The sequence below is a fragment of the Crocuta crocuta genome, unplaced genomic scaffold (genome assembly GCF_008692635.1).
Source record: "Crocuta crocuta isolate KB4526 unplaced genomic scaffold, BGI_CrCroc_1.0 scaffold348, whole genome shotgun sequence".
NCBI classification, from domain to species: domain Eukaryota; kingdom Metazoa; phylum Chordata; class Mammalia; order Carnivora; family Hyaenidae; genus Crocuta; species Crocuta crocuta.
The window spans coordinates 1,283,489-1,302,486 of NW_027529573.1; the positions used below are offsets into that span (position 1 = coordinate 1,283,489).

Consider the following 18,998-nt stretch of genomic DNA (forward strand, 5'->3'; position numbering starts at 1 on the left):
GCAATCCAGCAGGGGTGGGGGCAGCTATGTGGGAGGTGGTGAGCCTTGCCGTCTAGACAGTCCGATCCGGGCAGGGGGCGTGTGCGCTCGGCGCACCTGCGAGACTACAGAGCCCCGGGCCGGCACGTGTGGGGAGTGTAGATACGTCGACTGCGTCTCGCTTCTTGCTGCCTAGGGGAAGGGAGGAGGGCGGGCAAGTGCCGCGGCCGTGTTTGTGGGGAGGGGGCGGCGGCCATGGAGCGGGTGAACGACGCTTCCTGCGGCCCATCGGGCTGCTACACCTATCAGGTGAGCAGGCACAGCACAGAGATGCTGCACAACCTCAACCAGCAGCGCAAAAACGGCGGGCGCTTCTGCGACGTGCTCCTGCGGGTGGGCGACGAGAGCTTCCCAGCGCACCGCGCCGTGCTGGCCGCCTGCAGCGAGTACTTTGAGTCGGTGTTCAGCGCCCAGTTGGGCGACGGCGGAACTGCAGACGGGGGTCCCGCTGACGTGGGGGGCGCAGCGGCGGCCCCAGGCGGCGGGGCTGGGGGCAGCCGGGAGCTGGAGATGCACACCATCAGCTCCAAGGTGTTTGGGGACATCTTGGACTTCGCCTACACTTCCCGCATCGTGGTTCGCCTGGAGAGCTTCCCCGAGCTCATGACGGCTGCCAAGTTCCTACTGATGAGGTCGGTCATTGAGATCTGCCAGGAAGTCATCAAACAGTCTAATGTGCAGATCCTTGTGCCCCCTGCCCGGGCAGACATCATGCTCTTTCGGCCCCCTGGGACCTCGGACTTGGGCTTCCCTTTGGACATGACCAACGGGGCAGCCTTGGCAGCCAACAGCAATGGCATCGCAGGTAGCATGCAGCCCGAGGAGGAGGCAGCCCGGGCTGCTGGTGCAGCCATTGCCAGCCAAGCCTCTTTGCCTGTGTTACCTGGGGTGGACCGCTTGCCCATGGTGGCCGGACCCCTGTCCCCCCAACTGCTGACTTCCCCATTTCCCAATGTGGCATCCAGTGCCCCTCCCCTGACTGGCAAGCGAGGCCGGGGCCGCCCAAGGAAGGCCAACCTGCTGGACTCAATGTTTGGGTCCCCAGGGGGCCTGAGGGAGGCGGGCATCCTTCCATGTGGCCTGTGTGGGAAGGTGTTCACTGATGCCAACCGGCTCCGGCAGCATGAGGCCCAGCATGGTGTCACCAGCCTCCAGCTGGGCTATATCGACCTTCCTCCTCCGAGGTTGGGTGAGAATGGGCTACCCATCTCTGAGGACCCCGATGGCCCCCGAAAGAGGAGCCGGACCAGGAAGCAGGTGGCATGTGAGATCTGCGGCAAGATTTTCCGTGACGTGTACCATCTCAATCGGCACAAGCTTTCCCACTCGGGAGAGAAGCCCTATTCCTGCCCAGTGTGTGGGCTGCGATTCAAGAGAAAAGATCGTATGTCCTACCATGTGCGGTCCCACGATGGGTCGGTGGGCAAGCCCTACATCTGCCAGAGCTGTGGGAAAGGCTTCTCCAGGTGAGGAATGGTGTCCCTCCTCATGACCTGCCCTGTTTCTGGCTCATGGGACAGTTTCTTGTTGAGATCAGGGGGTGTGGGATCGGTTGGAGTCACTTGACCCTTTAGGGCCACATCAGGTTTGGAGACAGTAGAGAGTATTTCAGTGGCCCTAATTTTGTGGCAGAGAGCTGCTTTCTCTTCCCTCAGGGAAGTTCTCTGGCACTAGGCGTGCCCTACTGTCTGTCTTCCTTTTGGGCCTTGTGGGAAGGGGCTGGATTCCTCAGGCCACAGCCACAGGGCCTCACCATTCTTCTCCCTGGGCTCCCTTTGTGTTTCCGGCACCAGGCATGGGGCCCCCTCTGGGGGCGGGAGCTTTTCCTCCAGCGACTTTCCCTGCTTGAATGGCTGCCCAGGGAGGGGCTGAAACAAGTGCATCTGGGACTCTTATACTGCCTGCCACCAAATCCCTCCTCCCACAGAGCACTGGTGATCCTGGATGGGCGCGCTCAAGCTTCCCCCCCTCAGCCTCCTCGGATCATGGGGCACAGAGTTCTGCACCCAGAGTCTCCTCACACCAAAATCTCTGATCTGCTCTGATCTGGTAGCTCCAGAGCCTAACTGAACCCACAGATCCCTTTTATGTTTTCAGGGCAGTGAGGAGGGGGTCAGGATGTCTTTTTAGATTCACTTTTTAGTGAGCCTGATAGGAAACGGAGGACTTGTCTGGGAGCAGAGGGCTGTTTTGTTTTTCCTCTTAAGAGAATATTCAGAATAAAAGGCCGGTTTTAACTTGCCTGGATACTGAGGACCTTGTGTCTGTGTGATCTACAGAAGGAGAACTCCCTTGGAGGGGCCCCAACCAGGAACCAGTCTTACCGGTCAGGCAGCCCCTGCCCACCTGCTCCAGCGGGCATCTGGTTTACCAGCCCAGCTGGGGACTTAAGGCTGTATCCCTGGCCTCTGGGGACTGAATTCCATCCGGGTGGCATTCATTGGCTGTCCCGGTGGGAGAGGCTGGGGGAGGGGAATACTGAGTTTCTAAGGGGCTTTAGCCTGGACAATGAATCACACATATCCCCTCCCAGAAAGGCCGCAGTAAAGCAGCCTTGTCCCATTCTAAAGCCACCTCCTCGGGTCCTAGAAATCATTTGAGCTTCTGGTGGGGGGGATGTGGGTGGGTAGGCAAGGTCAGAGACACTCACTTCCCTTCCCCCTCTAGAGAAAACCAGGGCAGAGAGGCCTGGGCCTGTGGAGCTGGGTGGTGACTTTGTCTTTGTCATCCTGGGATGGAAGAGGGAGTCCTCTCCAACGTGGTTTGTACAGGTTGGGGGGGTGGGTCTGGCCAAGTTTGTGGTCCTGTCTTTTGAGGTCTTGTTTTAAAGTCTCTCGTGGTTCTCTTTTCCAGGCCTGATCACTTGAACGGACATATCAAGCAGGTGCACACTTCTGAGCGGCCTCACAAGTGTCAGGTAGGGGTCGGGCCAGGGCAGAGATGGGCTGAAAGAGAATGCTGCTGTTTCTCACAGCCGGGCCACAAGCCAGCTGATGTGTGTGCTGGGCCGGCTGACTGACCACCACTGCTTTGCACACCTCCCCCTCTGTCCCTCCACCCTCCTTCTGCTTTCCTCCTTTGTTCTTCCCCCTGGCCCCCTCCCCCGACAACTGCTGATGTCCCCTCCTTCCTGGTTGCTGGGTCCTGGTTCCCACCCTGTCTCTGTCTTCGCTCTTTTGCTTGGCTTTCCTCTCCTGGCATTTGCCAGCTCCTTGAATGGTGGGCCACATTGCACAAGTGTCATCCTGGGGGTACTGGCCTCCCTGTTGGGCCTGGCTTCTGGTTCCCAACAGTTTGCAGGGGCCACCATGGAGAGGGCAGGGTTTGTAAAGAGCTCCTAGTGGTTCAACTAGCAGCTCTTACCCCTTGTCTGCCGGGAAGCCTGACCTTCTGGGTCCCCTGAGCTTAGGGCACAAGAGGTAGCAGTAGGAACGACAGTGAAGGAGGATGAGAGAAGATGGTCTCATTCTCTGTGCACTGGCACCTGTTTAACCCATGTGCTGAACCACATGTGCAAACAGCTAGGGCTTCTGAGGACTTAGAGAGGAGGGTGGTTTCCTCTCCTTATGAGTTCTTTGTGTAGTAGTACGTAGGGAAGGCTGCGCAAGATTCTTACCCTAGGTTTGTCTGCTTCAACAATATCTGGGGGCCCTGTGTGCCCAGAAAATGGAATTTCCTCTTCTGGCCACTGAGCATTCCTGTGTGGATGGAAAATGCCTGTGTCTTCTTGGCTGTTTCCCCTCCCGTGCCAAGTTCCTGCCATCTGAGGGGGAGACAGAGTGGTGGAGTGCTTGTTTTACTGCCTCTGGTAGGGTAACCTGTTTGTCTTACCCTGTTGGTGGCAAGGAGGGAGGGTTTAGGGGGCCCTGCAGGGAGGACTGAACATTCTGTAGGTAGGGTGTGGAGGACGGTGTTTACAGCCAGCCAGGCTAGGTGGCCTCCCCTGAGGACAAGGACCCAGGGTGGGCATGCTGGGATCCATCTGTGCCTCGCTGCCTTCTCTCACTAATTCTCTAATCACAGAGCACATTCTGACTCTCCCAGGTAGCGTGCTGAGCAGCCTGGCAGAGTAGGAGGAGCCCAGAGGGCAGTGGGGGCGTGCCCGGTGGCCTGGGGGGGTAACCTGCACTCTCTGCCCTTTTTCCAGGTGTGGGTTGGGAGCAGCAGCGGCCTGCCGCCCCTGGAATCTCTTCCTAGCGACCTGCCATCATGGGACTTTGCCCAGCCTGCTTTGTGGAGGTCGTCCCATTCGGTTCCTGACACCGCCTTTTCCCTTTCTCTAAAAAAATCATTCCCAGCCCTTGAAAATCTGGGCCCAGCACACTCCAGCAGCGCTCTCTTCTGCCCAGCCCCGCCGGGATATCTGAGGCAGGGCTGGACTGCCTCAGAGGGCAGCCGGGCCTTTACCCAGTGGCCTGTAGGCTAGCCTCAGCCTCCCCAGAGAGGGTTTTCTGTGGAGGGGAACAGGAATGGCGGTTGCTCTGAGACCCCTGATTTTCAGAGAGGCCAGCACAATGATTCCTGCCCACCATGCCCAGCCCCTCCCTGGGTGACTTGGAGTCTTTCCGAGCTCAGGGACCCCAGGGGTAGTAAGGAGCTCCTTTCTGGATCCCCCTCATAGCCTCCAGGTTTCTTTCTGGGTTCTGTTGCCTTTTTCTCCCCCTTTAACAGGTGGCATCCCTGAGTGCCTGCCTGTCTTTGCTGGGGTGATTTTAGAGGTTGGTGCTTTCCCGTAACTAAGTCACTGGCTTACGTACTTCCCCTCCCTTGGCATGGCCTCCCGTAAGGGGTTCTGGAATGGGGCTTGGCCGCCCCTCCCCCCTACTCCAGGGGTGAATCCCCCTCCAGAGGAGACTGGAACAACTGCAACTGGGTCGACCCGTGCTGCCCTCTTCCCTTCCCACTCACACAGGTCCTGCTTTCGTGTCTGTCTAGTGAATTAGATTTTTGTGTTTTTGAGGTCTACTAGCAGGTCTGCTCAGGAACTAGACTAACCATTAGCTTTATATTGGGTCATCCCCAAATATGGCTTTGGGGCTTATAAAGCAGATGTAGACACCCCCCCCTTAGATCCCAGTGGTGTGTCCCTTAGCCCCCGCAGCCTTTGCGGGGAAAACAGGAATGACGATAAAAGTTTTCATTCTAACATTTGAGGCTTTGTGTGTTTTGTCCTTGGTCTCTGTCATAACACTGACATCATTGTCCCTCAGTGTACGTATGAGCCCGCTCCTACCCTGCCCTCCAACACACACTCTTACAGACCCACTGGCCCCACCTCCAGCCCCATAGCCAGAATGCCCCTGAAGGTGACCCAGCAGGTGAAGACATGCTGGCTTTCATGCTCTGGGCCGGCCAGCCGGTGTGCCCGGCTTGGTTAAACAGCAAGGACATCTGTTTTGCATGGTGTGTATTTTGAAAGCATCAGAGGTGAAGAGATGGTCTCTGGGAGTTGGTTCCCTGGGCAAGAGCTAGGCACAGACTATACCTTTTCCACCCCTCCTGATGCCATATGACCAGTTACAGAGCCAGTTACAGAGACTGATGCCACAGCTTGAGTCAAAAGGCCATCTGAATGTTTAGGCATGAATCCTCAGGCTTGGAAGTGACACACAAATCTCCTTAGGGCTTGGGCTGAGCATCCTTAACTGGCTCAGATGCCTTAGGTACTGCTGGCTTAACGCATGCAGTGGGGCTGGGGTATTATCCCCAGTGGAGTTTGGCCTGAAGCTGAGAGATCAGAGCAACTCAAGACCTCTCCCATTGCTTTCAGTGGCCCCATTTCTCAGGGACTAGTTAGGGTGATTTGGGCTGGAGGATAGCTCATTAGAGAAGCAATGAATTCAATTGAAGGGAGCTGGCACCCCCAAGAAAAAGGGGGCCAGCAAGGCCAATGGCACTGGGCCTCCATTTATTGCCCTTAGACTTTTCCAGGGCTATAAAAAGACTGCTTAAGACCATGCCCCCAGCCCCACCCCCAGACTGCCAGACTTCAAAGGACACCAAAGGTTGGATGTGCACTAGTGTCCTTGATACCATTTGGGCCACATTCCTGAGCTGCTCAACCCCTGGGAAGAAAAGCTTTAGGAATTCTGGGTTGGGGAGAAACTGTCAGAGGAGTGAAGGGAGCATGCCTGGGACTCCATGTTGAGTGGTGATGACTAGAGGTGACCCAAGCTGCTGGGCCGGAACCTGGGAGGTGTGCTCCTAACAACAACAGGCTGCCTGTGCACAGGGCCATGAGTAAGGTGGCAGCCATTCTGAACATCAGTGGTGATCAGAGCATGCTATGCTGGCTTGCTCTTGTCCCGTCAGGGTCCCTCTATCTTCTCACTGTCTCTAGAATGGGAAGTGTCTTTCTCCTGAGTGGCCCCAGTGTAGAGATTCTAGGCGTCCCTTTCTTTGGGATCTCTCTCCCCATTGGCCACTCTTTAGTGTCATGTGACCAGGCTCTTTATGTTCTGTGTTGTCTGAACTTCTGGCAGGCCTAGACTCAGGCTTGTACACTTTGAACAATTCCCCCCGAAAACCTTGGGGACTCGAGCCACCAAAGGTCAATTCTGGCACAGAGAAGCCAACAATCACTTCAGCTTGGCTTTGTAATACAGTGAAAGTTTTTGTTGTGTTTGTGCTCCCCCCACCCAGCAGCAGATTTCCATTCCTAATTATGTTTGCTCAGGCTAAAGTTAGCTTTCATTTCTTGAGAGATAATCAATGGAGGAAGGGGGTGGGGAAAGTCTGCTGGGTCTAGGATTTTAATTTTGCTTAGCTAATCCCTCAAATGGATAATCCACTTGTGGATAATTGAGGTTTGGCTGTCCATTATCTTTAGGTAGCACAGTGTGACAAGCAATGCTTTAAAGGACAGACCTCAAAGGAGGTTGGCAAGAGAAACAAGGCATGGCTTTCACATCCGTCTAGTGGCGCCTTTCCCAGGGACCGTGGAAGATGGAATTCTGAATGTGTCTTTCACCACATTTTCTTACACCTGGTCCGTCTTTGGTTTCTTTGACTTCTGAGGCATAGGCCACACTGCCTCTCGTTGTTGGGGAGCCGGTCCTCAGGTCACTGGTTGGCAAAACTGGCTCTTGTCCCGAGCTAAAAAGGCAGGTGGACCCCCTCTCTCCTGGGGGTGTTTTTGGCAGCCCGTGCTCTGGTTTATAGGCCTATGGGCTCAGTAGAAGGTGGAATTTCCCCCCAACTGTCACCTACAATTGGATCATGAGGTCCCTGATTGAGGTGGGGCCCACCTGTGGCCTCGAGACCAAGCACCCATGATGCTTCCTGAGTCACCTGAGTGCTCAAGTTTGTCTGCACAAATGCTGTCACCTCTCCCTTTCAGGGGAATCCCGGCTGCCCCACACACTGCGTTACAAAGTATCAGTACCTTTCACTCTCCAGAAGCTATGGGTGCCGAATCTGGAAATGAGAGGAGCACAGGCTCAGGGGCTGGTTCACATTCCAGCAGTCCTTTCTTCCCTCAGGGCCTCTGTCTGCCCAGCTGTTAAGTGGGGAAGGGAGGGATACCTCAGGGAAGCCGAAGGATAGGACAGGTAGGGGACTGGCGTGGCAGTGGCAGTGTTTTGAGTGCTGTTTTCTCTAGTAGTGATGTCCTGTGCTTCAGGCAAATCACTCTTCAAACTCCACTTCCTCATTTGTCAAGGCATAAAACAGTTACAGGAAGTATTTCATTAGCATAAGGTATTCTGTTCAAACGTGTTAACATTTACTTAAAAGATAATGATGGAGAATGGCAAGGCCTGTCCTGATGTGCACAGACATTTGGGACTAGAGTAGGAACAGAGGTGTTGTTAGCCTCCACAATATTGAATACATTAGTTTCTTGCTTTGATTATACAGTAAGGAGATCAGTGTTTGTATGCGAGGTGATGGTGTTCAGACATTTACCTTGAGATCTCAGGATCTCAGGATACGCTTCTGTTAAGCAGAGACGGCAACAGCAACTCCCCTCTAATGAGTTAATGGGGTGGCGGGTCTTCAGTGGATTAATGGTCACTCTGTAATGCACTTAAAGGTGAATGTTGCTTTCTCTTGGAGTTCTAAAATAGTAAACACACATAGAAAAGGGAGTCAGACTTGACACGAACCTCTAAAACATGTCCATGGAACAAAACAACTTGAAAGTCGCCAGACTAAAACTTTCCCAAGGACTTCCCTGACATTCTGTGACCTCCAAGGCTGGGGTACCTGGGTGAGCCCCAGATGAGGAAGGGTTCTTGGTGGGGAGAGGTCAGGGACTGAGATTGAGTCAGGCCCTTTGGTACAGGAAATGTCTGGGAACCTGAGGCTGCCTCCCAGGATGCTGGTGCTGACCTTCAGCTCCTGGGTCATCCGCTCAGGGTCTTGCTAGGAGTTGGTGCTCACACCATGGCTTTCTACAGCCATGCTGTCTTGGAGAGTGATAGCATGGCCTGCTTTGGAGGGCTGCTGTAAGGATGGATTGCAGGAGATCAGTGTCTTGGAAAGGCTAATTGTGGTGCCTGCCTGGCACAGAATGCGTGCTCTATCCATGTGGAGTGGTATCATTCTTGTCATTACCAGCTTTTCCCCAGCTTCATGTCCCACAGATGCTTCTCAATCACACAGCCTTCCTTCTCTCTGCTCATTCTCACGTTAGCAGAATTGACACAATCATTTTATGGGCTGCTTTCTCAATACAAGCCTGCAAGAATATTATAAGGAGTAATCTCTGTGCTTTGTCCTGCCTTTCCTTTCCATTTCCCTGTGGCCAAGACCAACGTCACTTTTGAATACAGTGGATAAATTGAATTCTTTGTATAAAGCAAGTAGAGAAAACCCAGGATGGAGAACAGGAAGACTGGTCTGTTCACATGCCACTTTACTTCTGTAAATTTACTTATAGTCAGCACAATTAAAGTCAGTTTTTCATGTTTAAGAATGAATAAATGCCTAATCTTTATTTTGTAAAGGAGTGTGGAACTTAATGTGCAAGGCTCTGGACATGTTGTGGTAACCATTTGGAACCAATAATTCCAATCCAGGTGTCTCATGAGGAGGCATCATGGAAAATAAGAGCAGCTTACTTGCCATTCTGGGGGGAAAGCATGGGCCACATGTAAAGCTCTCTTTATTACAGGGAGTCCATGTGTTGGCCAGAAACAGTTTTTGTGTCCTGGTGTGCTTGGTGGGAAATCAGGAATGTGATGCCAGTTTTCATCTCATCCCATTTTCCTTTCTGCACTCAGACCTGCAATGCTTCTTTCGCCACTCGAGACCGTCTGCGCTCCCACCTGGCTTGTCATGAAGACAAGGTGCCCTGCCAGGTGTGTGGGAAGTACTTGCGGGCAGCGTACATGGCGGACCACCTGAAGAAGCACAGTGAGGGGCCCAGCAACTTCTGCAGTATTTGTAACCGAGGTAATCTCCCTGCTGTTTCCTCACTTCCAGGGGATGGGCCTGAGCTTGTGTGGGAGGCCAGGGGTGTCCTGATCGCCTTGCCTCAGACTCCACTCCTTGCACGGCTGGCCCTCTGTTTTCACTGAATGATAAACACTTTCATTGCCCAGCTAGCTGTTTGTCACCTCTTCCTTCCCAGACTTGGGGTGCTTGGAATAGGAATTCCCGGGAGATCAGCAAGTGGGAACGGAAGGAGAGAGTACCGTTTCCAAGTCTGAGCTCATAACACATGTGCTGTGCGGATGGCAGGATGGATACATTTCGCAGACACCACTGAACTACTGAGGTTGGTGGGAGAGTCATTAAGCCCCAAGAAGTAGGAAGAAAGGGGATCCTGCTTGAGAGCTTTTGCTGGCTGATTTCACTGGCATGTGAAATTCAGCAACCAAGGGAGGAAGTTGAGTCTGGAGATGGACAAAGGGAAGAAAGTTTCTAACACAGACGGTCGGAAAAGAGCCCAAACCCAGGTGACTGTGGCCTTGGTGAGACAGGAATATAGAAGGTGCTCTGAGCAGGACAGCGTGCTTGAGGCCGAGTGGGCCTACGTGGAGCTGGCTCTGTGGCCCCAGTGTTGTGTTGGATGAAGTCCGGCCTGCCCCTGAGCTTCTGCCAGGGCTTGTTGGTGGTTGGACGGCTAAGGTTTCTGTCGTGCAAGCACAGTGTCAGTGGAGGAGGCTTGCGCCGTATCTGTGCTGAAGGTTGGGGTAGCCGTCTGTGGTGGGTGTGAAGATGCTTCTGCACGGTGCGCTTGCTTTGGCCAGGTGGGGACCTTGCTGGGAAGTCCTTTCTCCTGGGACTCTTGTCCCAATGCCTCTGGAAGTCTTGGGTATGGCTTAGTGGATTGAGTACTGAATTGGAGTCGGACTGAGGGTTTAGTCCTTGCCCCTCGTACCTTGCCCTACTCTGTGACCTTGAGCTCCCCCTTCCCCTTTCTAAGCCTCAGTTTTTTCATCACTTAAATGGGGTAAAGAACACCATGCCTTGCCCACTTCATAGGGTTGCTGTGATGATCCCAGGAAACAAGGTAGGTGAAAGATCTCTGAACTCCCTACAAGGACCTGCATCCTTGGGAGGTCCCATCCTTGTGCTTTGTAACAGTGTTAGGAAAGACACAGCTCACTGACACTGGTCTGGACCAGGCACCCCTGCGGTCCTTGGCTGGAATCTTCGGGTGCCTCTGCTGTTTCCATGTGCCCTGAGATCATTGGTGGAGGGAGACTGCTGAGTAGCTGGGTATTCTTGGTGCCCTGGAGCTGGGTTCCTCCCTGGGATTGCACACCTGGGGTTTGCCTTGAAGGCCACTGGATATGGATGTTTGTACCACCAGAAAATCTGCTGTGAAAGTGGGGAGGTGGAAATAAAAGCTGCTTAAGTGTCTGTCCTGTTTTCTGACACGTCATCTGAACCCTTTCTGGCAGGAGCTTTCCTGGGTAGTGAGCAGTGGGGTTCTGCATACAGGGAGTTATTGGGCTGTGGCTGACCATCTTGACCATGGCTGCCCCAGCCCTAGAAAAAGCTGGTTTCTTATCTTGCTTCAACCTAACCTGGCTTTCTGACAGAACCACCCCCCTCAACCGGCTCCTTACAAATAACTAAACCTGCAACATGCCATCAGCAGGTGTTTGGTCAAGTTTTCAAGCCTGAGGTTCTCCATCTGAGAACTGAGGTTAGAGACCAGAGGCAGGAAAACAGTGAGAGTGGAGAAAGATATTAATGATGAAACTCAGAGCCTAGCTCAGATTGCCGAGTCGGGCAAGAATTGGACAGGAGACCCAGGGCCATGGCCTCTGGTGGCCCAGCTCTGGAGGAAAGAAGAGCTGAGAGCAGCAGGGAACAGCAGGGAAAGTCAACCCAGTTAGGAGATAGCTGATGTGGCAAAGCCAGCAACTGTTGTATGTCAGGACTTGGGCAGCAGCTACAGACCACGTGACTGGGCTGGGGGAGCCAGAAGAGTCAAATCAAAACCCACCTTTTCTTAGAAAAGCCAAGACTAGATCTGGATCATAGGCTAAACAGCTCTGGGTCCGAGAGTCAGAATGGGAAGTTCCATTCCTCCAACAAGACAAAAGAGACTCTGGCCCCACCCTCCCTAGGCATACAGGAGGAAGAGAAAACAATTTTGTTCTTTATAAAAAGCGAAGGAGCAGGATTCTACCTCAAGACTTATTCATTGAGCAGAAATAGAAAGAGACAACTCTTAAGGAAATAAAAAGAAAAAGGAAGAGGAAGGTGGTTTGTCCAGAAAGAGGATAAGGATACCAAAGACATCAAAATCCTGGAATCGGAATGCAGAAAACTCTGGGTCATTCTTCTCCCTGCCCACCCCCAAGGCTGTGATATAGGAGGAAGTGCACAAATAAATGAATGTACTTATGTCCACGAGGGTTCAAGCAAAGGCTGATGTCAGCCAGATGGTCAGATGGTTGAGGATGGATCAGGTGCCCTTTGAACAATTCTCAGGCAGTCAACTTAACTACCTATAGAGCCAGTCTTTGCCACACAAATGACTCTTGCCCATGAAGAATAAGAAAGAAGGGAGGCAGGCAGCCTGGCTGCTCTAGCTCCACATTTGAGACAGATGACCTTGTCTTTGTCCTAGAGACATAGCAGGATGTGGGTCATACCATCTGTAGAGGAAGATTATTTGCAGTGGAAGGAGTTTTGATGCTACTAGAAAAGCTTGTTTCTTCATTTTCAAATTGAGGAAATGAGTTGAGCTCAACAGTGGGAAGCTGAGAAGGACTTGTTGGATCACCATGATTTTTCTTTTCAAAATTTTCTGTAGTAGGGTCTTTATATATATATGCACACGTACTGGTGTGAGAAAGAGGGATAGCTTGTTGGGAATCCGCCTTTGACAGAGACAGCATTTGAACTCCAACATCATTGCTTAAAGGGGAGGAAGCTTTCTCCCCAGTCAGTGGTGAGCGCACAAGTTGTCACCAGAGCCAGTCATGGACACAGCCAGCCTGCCATTCCCCTGGACTGAGCGGAGACAAACCTACTTAGTGCCTCCCTCCAGCACAGCTCTATTGGGCTGTGGCCCCACCAAGGTTTGCACAAGAAGGCAGTCTCTGACCCCTCTGTGGAAGTGGAATCCATCAAAGGAGATTTGCTTCTGGAGTGCAAATTGCAGCGCACCAAGCAAGAAATGCCATGGAGGAGCAGCAGTCTTTGTGAACTCTTCATCTCTGGAGTGCGGGGGAGACTGGCTTGTTGGTTGTAGTAAAGTCATGTGTATGCTCACCATTTTGACGTCGTTCTGGTTCCTGGATCAAACTGCCTCTCTGGTTCTTGGTTAATCAGTGGTGAACGGGCAGGTGAGTTCAGAATTCCTGCTAAACGTTTCTGGCTTTCAAGATATGTTCTCCAAATCTCAGCTTCCGTTTTATCCCAACACTTGGCTGCTGAGTTGCTCTGTGTTTAAATTCTGGGCTTTAAGTGGCAGCTGTGGATCCACTCCTACTACCCTGCCATGTGGTTTTGCTATAGATAGTACAGTCTGCAGCTGGGGTAAAGTTAAGAGGACCTAGCCATGTGTTTCTCAGACTGTTTTTCAGGAAAACATAGCAGATTTTCATTGAGCATCTGCTGTGTTCCCCGGTAGAGTTCTTTCCACAAGGAGTAAATATAATAATTCCTGTTGCTCCTTTCCTCCTTTCCTGCCCCCTTTAATCTCAGTGGACCTCGTCTGCTATACCGTGGAGAGGGCTTCACACCACTTCAGAGGCTCTACAAGGGATTCAAAAACAAAAACAAAACAAATCCCTTCTAAAGTGGAGTTGTGGTGTCCTTGGAAAGTCCTGATATCTTATGCTGGTTGCCAGGGGCCACAGCACCACTTCCAGGAGCAGGGCTAAGGTCCTCTTCCCTGTTAGCCTTTCCTACTCATTCATGACTGCAGCCTCCCTCATAAGAATGTTAATACGGGACCCCCTTAAGCCAGTCTGTCCCCCGTGATTGGCCCCAGGCAGACTACTTGGTCACAACACAGGATTACTCACTCTACTAGGCAGGGCAGGACACTAGCAACTGGACCAAGGGTCTATAAAGTAGCTGTATTAGGAAGGAAAGGAAAATTCACTCATTGCCCCTTTCCTCTGAAACCACCAGCTGCTTCTGTCAGGGGAGTGTGTGTTAAAGATTTCCACAGGTCAGCTCCTGTCTACTGGCTGCTTCCATTCTAACCTACCAATATGGTGGAAACACATAAGGGTAAATGGTGATAAATGAAACCTACCATGGAAATCCAAGGGATGTTTCTGTGGCCAGGGCCCTTTAAAGAGTCTGCTCAGTGGTTAAGGACCATTGGGTAGCACATGGTCCTGGGGTTGGAGTCTAGGCTCTACCATTTAGTAGCTGCACATGTGACCACAAGTCACTTATCCTTACCAACCCTCTTGTTTTTTCATCTATGAAATAGGTGTACTAACTCCCAGCTTATAGGGTGGCTGGGTGGATTCTACAGAATAGTGCATGCAACGTGCTGGGCCGTGGCACACCATTATCACTTGTTAAAAGTGAACCTTTATTACTTACTGTTCAAACAGCATTTGAAAGGCCATGCCAAATAAGACTTGTGCAGACATTATACAGTACCCTGCAGCCTTTGACCTGTTTTGAGTGGATCCTACTGTTATCCTATAACTTTAATTTTAAAAGCACTTGAGAATGTGTCAGCCAGATCTGGAGTAGATTGAAGAGCACTAGCACACCAGGTGGACCTTATGCTAAATTGCTTTGGTTCTGGCTGAAGGCGCGTCCTGATCCTTGACCACAGTGGAGTTCGATGACAAACTTCCTGCAAAACCCAAGTCCATTTTCTTTGACTGGCCCACCTGGTTTCATGACCTCAGACTTGTGGCTCGTGTGGAAGTTGGCTCAAGATCTACACTTCCCAGCCTGAGCTATTGCATGACTCGACTGACCAGAACATCTGGGTTGGGCTGCTGCAGTTTTCAAGATGGCTGGATTGCCCCTCTTCCAAAATGAAGGCAAAGATGATCTCTTTTTCTTCCTTAAGCGAACCTGATGGATGCTCCAAACCCAAACCAAAAGATGACCATGAATAAGAGCTGACTGAGCCTCTTTAACGTAACTTGCTATTTTTGTTGTTCCTCAGAAGGTCTGAAGAGTTACTAAATCCAGTTATTTGGAAAGCGAGAAAGTTAGCAAAATAGAACATGTCCTGCTAGATAGAAGGAAGGGGACTCCTGGAGGCATTCCTTTGGGATTTCATCTTGCCTCCATCTGGTTTGTTGTGCAGTTTGCCTTTACAAGTGTTAAGCAGACGTTCTGCTGGCTGGAGTCCTATGGCTGCCGTTGAGCCTCATTACTTTTCTGACTACATTTCTAGCCGTGATCTCTGCAGCTGACCTGGGGCTGTGGGACATCTTCTCCAACTGCTCTTACTGAGGCACCAAGCAAGCCTAGAGGCATTTGGCCTCTGGCCCTGGCGGGAGCAGGATCTCAGACCATCCCTCCAGGCAGCCGGCCTGGGTTCTCCACCACAGCCTTGCAGAGTGGGCTCTGCAGAGAAGCCAATTTGAGGACAGTGCCACCCGTCCTGAGCCAGGTGTCTTCTGTGGTTGCAACCGTTTTTGAGCCAACAAGGGGGCCCCTTCTAGGTGCAGCTGACCTGGGAATGCTAGTCAAAGCGGCCAGAGGAGAGGCGTGGGGGAAACAGAGAGGTATCTCTGTGCTGGCCGCGGGATCTCATCTCCTTTTGTCTTGTTTAGGTTTCTCCTCTGCCTCCTACTTAAAGGTCCATGTTAAAACCCACCACGGTGTTCCCCTTCCCCAGGTCTCCAGGCACCAGGAGCCCATCCCGAATGGGGGAGCAGCGTTCCACTGCGCCAGGACCTATGGCAACAAAGGCAAGCGACCCCTTGCTTTGCACTTTGCTTCTCTGCGCAGACTGTGTTGTGGGGGCGCTGGGCCGGGTGTGGGGAGGCGGGAAGGCTGCCAGCTTGCTGGCCGCCTCAAGGAGGCTCTGAGATCTGAGTGGCAGTGGCCTCCAGGACAAAAGTCGCAAGTGGGTATCTCACTCCAGGGCAGTGAGTGAGGCTTTTAGGGCACTGCCAAGATCCAGCCCCCGCCTCCTCTTCCCCAGCCCTCCTCCCTTGCTCCTGGCCAGCCCCCACTGTCTGGAACCCTGCAGGGATGCCCCGGGCCCAAGGCTGGAAGCGGAGTCCTGCATGATGAGTCACTCTGGGCTTGTCCATTGCCTGTGGCCCTTTAAGGATGGTGTGGAGCTGTGGCTGAATGCTTTCTTTTCCTTTGACCCTGTGGGCAAGGGGGAGCCAAGGGCTGGCTTCCCCCTTGATAGGGGTGACTGGTTGCTGTGAGCGGCCCTTTCTGGCGGGCCTCTGGCTGCGTTTGTGAGATGCATGGCGATTAATGAGCTACGTGACTGCCTCTGACTTGGAGTTGATCTGCAGAGAGCTCCCGAAGCCCCACCTTCACTTGTGGATTCAGGTTGTTCTGTGGTATTTCTATTTGTTGCCTTGGGGATGATGCCAGAGGCTTGGCAGACGGCAGAGATGGCAGAGATGGCATGCTCCACGCTCCCATCACAGACCTCCCTTCCCAGCATGGCTCTCTGAACCCAGGCAGGGTTGATTGGTGGACTTCAGTGTGGGCAGGGCAAGGCAGAGCAATGAGGATTGTCTTGAGGCCCGGCTTGTCCTGAGCCTTGTGTGGGGACAGTCAGCTGACTGAGTTGTTCAAAGTTGCTTTTTAATCTCTGCTTTGGCCGCTGGGCCCTGGATGGGTTTTGGCAGAAGGCAGGCAATTAGGGCAGGGCTTGTGTTTGCAGCATTGGGAAAAGGATTGGCTTCTGTCTCAGCCATCAGTGGGGTCTGCCGGGTTGAGGACCTCGTGGCTCTGGTTCTGCCTTGCTAGGGTGCAGCTAGCCTGGTGTGGAAGTGAGGCCATTGATATACCTGCTCGGCATCATCAGAACAGCTGTCTTACTCCCAGGGGCAGCCAGCAGAATACCTAGGAACTGGGGGTCTTTGAGTTGTTCTGGGTGGAAGCAATGGAAGCCCCCTCTCCGTACCCTCTTCCTTGAAGCAGGCTGAGATGGTGGTGAGCGATACACATGCACCTGCATGAAGAGTCCGCGGCGAGGGAGGCTGGCAGCCCCAGGGCCCTGCTGTCTCACCCCCATAGGCACACCAGGCTCCCAGACTGACCAGCTGAACCTCCGTGGGTTCTGCCAGGGCGGTGGCTGGCCATCCGCTGCCCTCCACAGGCCTGTGAGCTGGCCTTTCCCGACCCCTCCAGAAGGGGGCATCTCCAGAGCCTGGCCTCATCTCTCCTGTGTGTTTTGTTTTCTCCTAGAAGGCCAGAAATGCTCACATCAGGATCCGATTGAGAGCTCTGACTCCTATGGTGACCTCTCCGATGCCAGTGACCTGAAGACGCCCGAAAAGCAGAGCACCAATGGCTCCTTCTCCTGCGACATGGCAGTCCCCAAAAACAAAATGGAGTCTGACGGGGAGAAGAAGTACCCCTGCCCTGAATGCGGGAGCTTCTTCCGCTCCAAGTCCTACTTGAACAAACACATCCAGAAGGTGCATGTCCGGGCCCTCGGGGGCCCCCTGGGGGACCTGGGCCCCGCCCTAGGCTCACCTTTTTCTCCCCAGCAGAACATGTCTCTCCTTGAGTCCTTTGGGTTTCAGATTGTTCAGTCAGCGTTTGCATCATCTTTAGTAGATCCTGAGGTTGACCAGCAGCCCATGGGGCCTGAGGGGAAGTGAGGCAGATGCCGTGTCCCCACGGAAATGGCCACTGGGGACTGCTGAGAAATGCTGTGAATGCGGAGGGAAGTAATGTCTTTGGGTTCTGTAGCTGAGAGATTTTTATTCGTTTTTAACTCTCCCTTCCCCCTACCCTGTCACCCCACCCTCTTCCTCTCCACCACCCATCCCTTCAGTGGTCTTTAGAAATAGATTCTCATCTGATACTCTGCAGAAATATCTGCGAGAACTGGTATGGGACAAGGGCAGCAAACACTACATAGGCCTCCAAGGCCACACCAGTCCCAGTTTCTCTAATGGGCAGAAGCTGGAATTCCTGGTGCTCAATTCTTAGTGATCCCAATCCCAAACCCACACGTGATGGCATTCAGGGACCTCTGTGATTTGGGTCCCCTCCCCCTTCTCATATCCCTCAAGAGAAACCACATCAGGGTCTCCACACACTTACACAATGCTGATGCCCAACTGTTTTCAAGGAAGCTGGAAGCCTACAGCATCCCATGGACCATGGGGTGAGTGCCCTCTAAGAGCCCCTGAGCTTGACCCGTGACCTGGAGGGCCTCAGACCTTTCTGAGCCCTACCTGGAGGCTAGCATTTTGCTACTAGGACAAGCTCGGCTATTGAGGACACCCCCACCCCAAATTCCAGTTCTTATGTGATTTTAACTATTCAACTTGCTGTTGGGTTTTAATTCTCTAATTATTATTATTGTTATTATTTTTTAGGACCAGTTGTAGTGAATTGCTACTGAAAGCTATCCCAGGTGATACAGAGCTCTTTGTAAACCGCAGTCACACGTTAGGGTTAGTATTAAACTTTGTTTAGATGTACCATAATTAACTTGGCTAGTTGATTGTTTGAAGTCTATGGAAGAAATAGTTTTATGCAAAATTTTAAAAATGCCAGTCTGGTCAGGGAGGTAGCGTGTTCAGTGTTGTTGGTAGCCAGGAAGGCAGGAGAGCTGGCAGGTGGGGACATTGTTGTGTACCTCAGCTGTGTCACATGTGAGCAAGCCCAGGGTGACCTGGTGATGTGAATTGATCTGATCAGACTGTATTAAAAACGTTAGTACGTTACTCTACCTTCTCCCCTGAGTCTGGTTTTTCAGCCAAGGTGGGGGTAGGGGGTCTTTGGGATGCAAAGGGTGGGCACCTGGGGGGGTGGAGGTGGGATCCCAGGAGACCTCTCTTCCTCCTCATTGCACCAGCTGCAGCTGCACTGGGATCAATAGGTGGATGTTCCCACTGAGGACCCGGCTGCCTGCATTCACCCATTTGTTCAATAGATACTCACTCCTTTTTGTCTGCACTGCTGTGTGCCAGGCCCAGCCTCAGACCCTGACACAGTGGTGAGCAGGACACCCTTGTGGAGCTTATTGGGAAGGAGACAGTTTATAAGTAAGCAGAGTTAACAATGAGTTCAGGTAACAAGAAGTCCAGGGAGGAAAAACTGGGCAAGGTAGGGATAGGAGCAGGTTGGCTCAAGATGGTGAAGGGCTGGGGTGGAGCTCTGGGAGAGAAGATCTGGAGTTAAAGGGGACCCAACATAACGACTAGCTAGTACCCGAGAAGGGACATGGGCAGGGAGAAGATTCTCATGGCCAAGGGGCTCTAAGAAGCTCAGCAGCATGAAACAACTCCCAACCCTGTTACCTAAAAGGTTGCACCCTTTGTGGTGAATGTGTCAAGAGAAGGAGGAGGGGCACCTGGGTGGCTTAGTTGTTAAGTGGTTAAGCATTAAGCATGACCTCTTGGTTTTGG

The 18,998-nt window shown here is 52.5% G+C and overlaps 1 protein-coding gene and 1 long non-coding RNA gene across 6 annotated transcripts in view; one reads left to right on the forward strand and one right to left on the reverse strand.

Annotated features, from left to right (window-relative positions):
• The first annotated feature begins 30 nt into the window (after nucleotides 1-30).
• Nucleotides 31-18,300, forward strand: PATZ1 (POZ/BTB and AT hook containing zinc finger 1). Of its 5 annotated transcripts, none has more exons than XM_077761566.1 (5): nucleotides 31-1,505; nucleotides 2,893-2,956; nucleotides 9,264-9,435; nucleotides 15,213-15,350; nucleotides 16,819-18,300. In XM_077761566.1, the coding sequence occupies exons 1-5, from the start codon at nucleotides 235-237 to the stop codon at nucleotides 17,235-17,237; spliced, it is 2,064 nt and encodes a 687-aa protein (XP_077617692.1). In that variant the 5' UTR covers nucleotides 31-234; the 3' UTR covers nucleotides 17,238-18,300. The 5 variants fall into 5 exon arrangements, with proteins under 5 accessions (XP_077617692.1, XP_077617693.1, XP_077617695.1 ...); XM_077761567.1 differs by having other exon boundaries at nucleotides 16,822-18,300; XM_077761569.1 differs by having other exon boundaries at nucleotides 15,278-15,350; nucleotides 16,819-16,939.
• LOC144229514 (uncharacterized) overlaps nucleotides 7,761-18,998 on the reverse strand; it is a 36,033-nt gene continuing 24,795 nt past the window's right edge. Inside the window, exon 3 of the long non-coding RNA XR_013334512.1 lies at nucleotides 7,761-8,096. This is a non-coding gene — a long non-coding RNA (uncharacterized LOC144229514). The remainder of the gene's footprint in view (nucleotides 8,097-18,998) is intronic.

What these genes read in the sequence shown, in the direction of transcription:
- PATZ1 (XM_077761566.1), top strand. Translation starts at nt 235, where the DNA reads ATGGAGCGGGTGAACGACGCTTCCTGCGGCCCATCGGGCTGCTACACC. An exon ending in TGTGGGAAAGGCTTCTCCAG is followed by an intron (nt 1,506 to 2,892) that starts GTGAGGAATGGT and finishes TCTCTTTTCCAG; the next exon opens with GCCTGATCACTTGAACGGAC. An exon ending in CTGCAGTATTTGTAACCGAG is followed by an intron (nt 9,436 to 15,212) that starts GTAATCTCCCTG and finishes TGTCTTGTTTAG; the next exon opens with GTTTCTCCTCTGCCTCCTAC.